General features: G+C 56.7%; 1 protein-coding gene across 1 annotated transcript in view; it reads right to left on the bottom strand.

Moving 5' to 3' along the window:
* Positions 1–6,417, bottom strand: part of BDH1 (3-hydroxybutyrate dehydrogenase 1) — a 41,099-nt gene that overhangs the window by 5,928 nt on the left and 28,754 nt on the right. The window contains exon 5 of the mRNA XM_026455654.2: positions 3,839–3,980. Within this exon, the coding sequence (XP_026311439.2) occupies positions 3,839–3,980 (142 nt within the window). The remainder of the gene's footprint in view (positions 1–3,838; positions 3,981–6,417) is intronic.

The following is a 6,417-nucleotide window of genomic DNA, read 5'->3' as shown; positions in this document are numbered from 1 at the left end:
CAGTCACTTCCTGCTCTATGGTCTCCATTCCACAGCATGGTAGGCCAGGCCTTTCCCAGGCTTCTCCCTTACTCCCCTACGTGTGTTTTGCTGCCCCGTCAGCCTGACAGCAACCTGTGTTGAAATTCTTCCCATGCTCTTGTAGTGGTCTGATCCAGGTGTGAGCGCTGGACAGCTCTCAGATCACTCTCCCACTTCACAGATGAGCAAGCTGAGGCCCACACAGGGGGCAGGTGCAAGCCCAAGGTCACATTTCTAATAAGAAGTGAAGCCCAGGTGCGGCATGGTGGCTCATGCCTGTAATCTCAGCATTTTCGGAGGCCAAGGCAGGTGGATCACCTGAGGTCAGGAGTTTGAGACCAGCCTGGCCAACCTTGTGCAACCCCTTCTCTACTAAAACAAAAAACAAAAAAAACAAAAACAAAACAAAACAAAAAAACGGAGCTGGGCGTGGTGACAGGCGCCTGTAATCCCAACTTCTTGGGAGGCTGAGGCAGGAGAATCGCTTGAACCTGGGATGCAGAAGTTGCAGTGAGCCGAGATCGCACCACTGTACTCCAGCCTGGGCGGCAGAGCAAGACTCTGTCTCAAAAAAAGAACTAATTAATTAACTAAATAAATGTGGACTGACTGACCGGTAAGTGATGTGCCAAGATCAGGCCGTGCCCACAGCCAGCTCTCGGGCCCACTGGCTCGGTGTCCCCTGGGGTGGGGACAGGGAGGTCCCGTCCCGCAGCGTCCTGCGGGGGTGGGGGCCGGTGGCACATGGCTCTGCGGCTCTCACCAGACAATCTTCTTCATCTCGCCCCCCACCGTGGCTGGCTCCCTGGGCTTTAGCAGCAACTGTTCCACAGAGCCAGGCTGCAGGCCATCAAACTTGCCATTCAAATGTGCCCCTTCGGTGAGGCAAGGGGGAGAGGACCCTTCTGACACGTCCTGCGTGGGGTGTGGGTCGGTGGCGGCCACAGCGGGTGGAACGCTCTGGGAGGGCGCCACCTGGAGTTCACAGCCGGCATTGCCTGAGGGGGGATTGCAGAGGCAAGGCCAGGAAACAGCAGAGCTCAGAGGGGAAGCAGGGAGAGGGCGGAGAGGGAGACGGGGAAGAGAGAGAGAGCGGGAGCTGGGGGACACACCACTGCGTATCTGACAGAGGAGCTGTTTTTTCAGACCTAAACGTCTTCAAATCTTTTTCCAAAAAACAAAATGCAGTATCGGTTAAGGAAGTTCATGGTGAGTGGTTTCCTCACCCTCCGGAATGCACCCCGTGGAAACAGCCGCAGGGGAAGGTTTGTGCATCAGGCTGGTGCTGGGGTGTGAGCTCAGATCCCCGGGCAGGGGGTGAATGTGTCCCCTCTGTGTGGGCCGGGCCGCCCTGCCTTGCAGGTTAGGCTACCGGGCCAGTCCAGTACACAGAGCGGAAGTGGTTCTGCCCCAGAGGCAGGGGGCAGGGGACAAGGACCGCCAGCCTGAGCAGCCCTGCCTGGTGCATTCTCTGCTCGGGTCTCCGGTGATGATGCCTTTCCCTGGGCATTTTAAATCACCACAAAACCCACACTATAATCAAATGGCTTTATGACGCTGATGCAGCTGTTTTCCTGCCCAGTAGTTTATGAAGGCAATAGAGCAGCTGCCCAGGGAAGGAGGGAGGGAGAATTTACCGCCAGGGAGCGGCGAAGCAGGCTGCAGGTTCTGAGCTGGTAATCATCCCAGCGGGACCCATCCTGCCTTTTCTTAATGGGACAGGAGCGCGGGCTCTGCCTGTTAATTCTTTTTTTTTTTTTTTTTTTTTGAGAGGGAGTCTTGCTCTGTCACCCAGGCTGGAGGGCAGTGGCCGGATCTTGGCTCACTGCAAGCTCTGCCTCCCGGGTTAACGCCATTCTCCTGCCTCAGCCTCCCTAGTAGCTGGGACTACAGGCACCCGCCACCTCGCCCGGCTAGTTTTTTTGTATTTTTTAGTAGAGACGGGGTTTCACCGGGTTAGCCAGGATGGTCTCGATCCCCTGATCCGCCCGTCTCGGCCTCCCAAAGTGCTGGGATTACGGGCTTGAGCCACCGCGCCCGGCCTCTACCTGTTAATTCTTAAAGATGTTCCGTGAGAACAGAGAACAGAGGGGCCTGTGAATGGCTTGTTGGGACGATGGGAGGGGCAGTGGGCTGATGAGGCGGCACATCACTGACAGGCACAGCAGCAGCGTCACCGATAGCCACACATGCAGCCTCTGAGGCAGCTGCTCTGAGACAGCACATCCCTCTGGCTGATACAGGCTCAGCAGAGCTCCCAGCCTGAGATCTGCTCACTCCTGCCCTTTCCTCCTCCTTGCCCAGCACCTGAGAGCTGCCCCACCCCATTCTGAGGGCAAGCAGAGGCCTGAATGAGGCATCCCTTTTCTGCCTGGGCTGTCAGGGAGCTCAAAGGTAAACATCATAGATTCGCTTCTCCAGATGCTGCTAGGCGGCCGGCTCCGGGGAGCTCCATCTTCCACTGCTGTATTCTACGTGAATGGCACTCCCACGGTTGGAGGCAGAGCTCCTCCCACCAAGGCCCTCCACTGGCTGAACTGGAAGGATATTTTCGTCCTTATGCCACTAGAACTTTCTGCAGCTTTTGACCCTGTTGGCTACTGGTACTGCCCCGTCCCCCAAACTTTCTGTTGTGTAGCTTCTGGAGCGCTGCCTCCAGCCTCTCTGACAGCTGTCTCTCCCCGTCCTCTAAGCCCCAAACACTCACATTCCCAGGGGTCCCTCTGTGCATCTCCCCGACTCCCAGTGTCACCTCCTGCCGTGGGCACCGGCTCTTCCAGCCTGGACATTCCCTCAGGGTGGGCGCTTTGGTATCTCCCTATCTCCCAACCTGCTCCTGCAGTGCGGGGCACCAGGTGTCCAGGACGGAGACTTCACGTCTCACCTCATCCCCACATCCGAGTCACCAAGTCCGGCCAGCTTCGCCTTCCCAATACTCCTCACACCTGACGCTTCCTGTTTCCCATCACCTACCGCCCTAGCTCCGGGCCCTGGAACCCACGCTTAACTCCGTTCAATCCCGCTGCACACTGCCACTGCCGTCCTCAGAGGGAGCCTCACAAGCTTCACAGTGACCAGGCCATTCCCTCAGGACGACCCCTTCAGTGGCTCCCCAGTGCCGTCGGGAGACCGGCCAAGCCCCCTCGCCTGGGATCCAAGACCTCCCGCCCCACCCTCCTTTGCCGCCACCCCCTCCACGTGACCAGACCCATGGCTCATGTTGAGGTGCTGGGCTAATACCACTGCCTGACAAACAGCCCCCACTACCCTCCCTGTGCTGCTCCCAGCTGTGGTTCCTGCTCTCCCCTCCTCTTGGAACGACTGTCTCTGCTCTCTGCCACAGTCTGCCTTAACCGGCCTGTTTCCGCTGCACCCCCACGGCTGGACGGACCCCTCTTTCCTGTGCTGCTCTGCCTCTCTCAATGCATGGCTCCCTGATTTTGAACTCCGTCCCTCGGCTGAACTATGAGGTCCTGGGGACACACCATGCCTTGACCAGCTTTGTGTCCCTGGCACCCAACCCAGCTCCTGGGCCAGAGAGGGCATCACTGGGTGTTGGCTGAACTGACTTGAATCAGTGCGTAGCCACCCAGCACTCCATGAACTCTGAAATCACCTCCTGACTGTATTTTTCCATTGCCCTATTGCACGGGTGTGTTTAGTGTAAGCCCCTTCCTCCTACCGTGCAGGAGGAAGATTCTAAACAATAAGGAAAGGAGTGCGGTGGCAGGATGCCAGCCAATGGAAGGTGGTGTTTAGCAAGCGCCCCTTGGAATGGCTGCACATACAACCCCTGCCGCCCGAAGGGGCGCCCGACCTTTCTCAGGGTCCTTCAGGCTCGAGCGGACGATCTCCACCACTTTCTCCACCTCTTCACTGCTGCAGACATTGAGCTGGACGGTTCTCAGTCGGTCACTGTTTAGGCTGTCCAGCTCCTTGACCCCATCATGGCCCTTGTCCTGGGGAGGAGAGAAGAGCTGTTTCTACCTCTTTCCTTCCCACCCTGAGGCAGACCCTGAGGACCCCTGCCAAGGCAGGAGCTGGCCTCAAGTCCCGGCCAACGCCTCAGGCATGTTGGCAACTGCCCACGGGATTCTCTGGAGGCCTGACCAGGCCTGGCCCACCAGCGTGCGGTTCTTTTTAATCTGAGCACTGCTGGCCTATCAAGCACCGAGCTATATGCCACAGACACAACCATGAACAGGATGGAGAGCTGGCCCCCAAGGCCTCACAACAAGATTCTTTCTCCAAGCAGGGGTTGCAAACTTGTGTGGGGCAGGTGGGGGCCCTGGCAAGTACAGGACATGTCAGGAATTACCCATGTGGGGATGCGAGCCCAGGGTTGCCAGATGCTTACATTTTTAAGCTAGTAATTGGGAAATCTCTTAATTCTTTTATGTGTTGGCAACTTATGCACATTAAAAACAAAAACAAAAACAAAACAAAACACTGTGTGGGCCAGAGCACGTCCACAGGCCACATAGGACCAGCAGGCTGCCAGTTTGCCACCTCTGTTCTAAGCCAAGGGCCCATCAACTCCAAACTGGTAAGAGGCCAGAGCCAGCCTCTAATCCCAGCTCAGTCACTGAGCAGGCTCTGGGCACTCAGGGGTGTCCCCTAACAGGGGTCCATTTTTTTCTGGCTGTAAAACAGGAACATCACCACCTGTCCTGACCTGCTCAGATTAATGGAGTAAGGAAATGGATTTGTAAGAAGCCTGTTAGAGTCTAAAGCACCGCACAAATTCAGGTACTGCTGAACACGAGAAAGGCGTCGCTCGCGTGGCAAACATTTCTTGGGCCTCTGTCGTGCTCCGGCACCGTGCTAGGAACTGGAGGTCAAGATCGATAATTCAGCCCCTGTTCCCGGAGTCATGTTCTAGGGAAGAAGACCGGTGAAGGGTACATAAGCAACACGGTGACTGTGTGCTGTGTGGAAACTCACGGGAGGTGGGAGGGACACAGGAGGGACGGGCAGGGGAGACCTTCCAAAGGCAGAGACAGCTGAGGACATTCGCAAGAGGGGGCCGATGGGGACAGGGCACTGCGGGAAGAGATGAGAGGACACCACCATAAGCCATCGGTGGCAGGCAGTGCAGACACATAAGGAAGTGGTGAACACGGGGCTGGAGAGGTGAGGTGGGCAGGGGTCTGCCGGTGGGCATTGCCGAGCTGCCGGGGGGCTTTCGTCTAAGCAGACGGCATTGCCTGAGTGTCCACTGTCCTGAGCACTGTGCTGAGTGCGAGGCAGGCTGTATTGTCATATTTCATCCTATTCTATGAAACACGGTTTCTTTCACGATAGACATGAGCTACACTTGAGGTGAAAATTAAACAGAGTTGGCCATCAGTGACTTAACTGGCAGTGACTTTCCTGAGTGGTGCATGGCATAGTGATACCTCTCGTAGGAGGACTGGACTAGCTGCCAAGAATAAAGGGGTAGAGAAATGCCCACTCTCCAGCCAAGGGCTTGCCCATGGCACACACAGCTGCTACCGCAGCAAACATCCAGGCGCAGGCAAGGGTGGAAAGCCCAGGACAGTCAGCGCACGTCAGGGGTGCAAAGTTCTCTACTGGGTAGGCTGAGCCTTCTAAATGCTTTCTTTCAACCAGAAGAACCCCAACCCCAGGACAGGAGAAATCGCATCATGCAGTTTCAGAGGGCAGAGGAGGAAATGGTGAAGGGACTGCCCAGTGGGGCCGGAGGTGCTGGACACAGTCACCCCGGAGAGAAGACTTGAGTGGAACATGACTGAGGGAGCCAACTTGTTCCATGCAGCCACGGAGAACAGAGCCAGGACCAAGAAGTCAAGTTCAGCTCAAAATGAGGTGTGATCTTCAGTCTGGAGATGGCATGGGCTGCCTGGAGGTGTTTAGGCAATGAGTGTGGGTGGGGGGCTGTTTGGAGGTAGGAGGGATGTTTGGGGGTTGGGGGCATGCTTGAGGGTGGGGTGTGGGAAATGTAGAGACAATCCAGGCATTGGACAGGAGGTCGGTCTGATCTCCCCTAACACCCCTTCCTTTCCTTCACTGTCATCTGCACAGCCTGGTCTTCCATTGAAAGGAAGCCTCCCCAGTGGCCCTTTGAAAAAGCAATGCGACGTGACCCACTGAGTCTCTGCAGAGGCAGGCACCAGGGAGGCCTGTGGACCGAGCAGCCAGGCTGGAGGCCGGTGGGTCTAAAGTTTGACTCTGAAATCCCCTAGACGTGCCGAGCTTCCCAAACAAGACACAGGTATGTGTGTCTCAGCACAGGACAGATGGGCCTGGAGCTCGTGCTGTCGTTCCCACAGAGGACTCCACCAAGAAAGAACTAATGCCATCTTCAAGTCTAGGGTGTGATGATGTGGTGCCTGCTGACCCCTCTCTTCCACAGGCGGCACACGGGTGCCAGGA

Source organism: Piliocolobus tephrosceles, chromosome 2 (genome assembly GCF_002776525.5).
Source record: "Piliocolobus tephrosceles isolate RC106 chromosome 2, ASM277652v3, whole genome shotgun sequence".
Taxonomy (NCBI): Eukaryota; Metazoa; Chordata; class Mammalia; order Primates; family Cercopithecidae; genus Piliocolobus; species Piliocolobus tephrosceles.
Note: the sequence above shows the minus strand (reverse complement) of the source record. Positions and strands in the feature narration are given on the sequence as shown.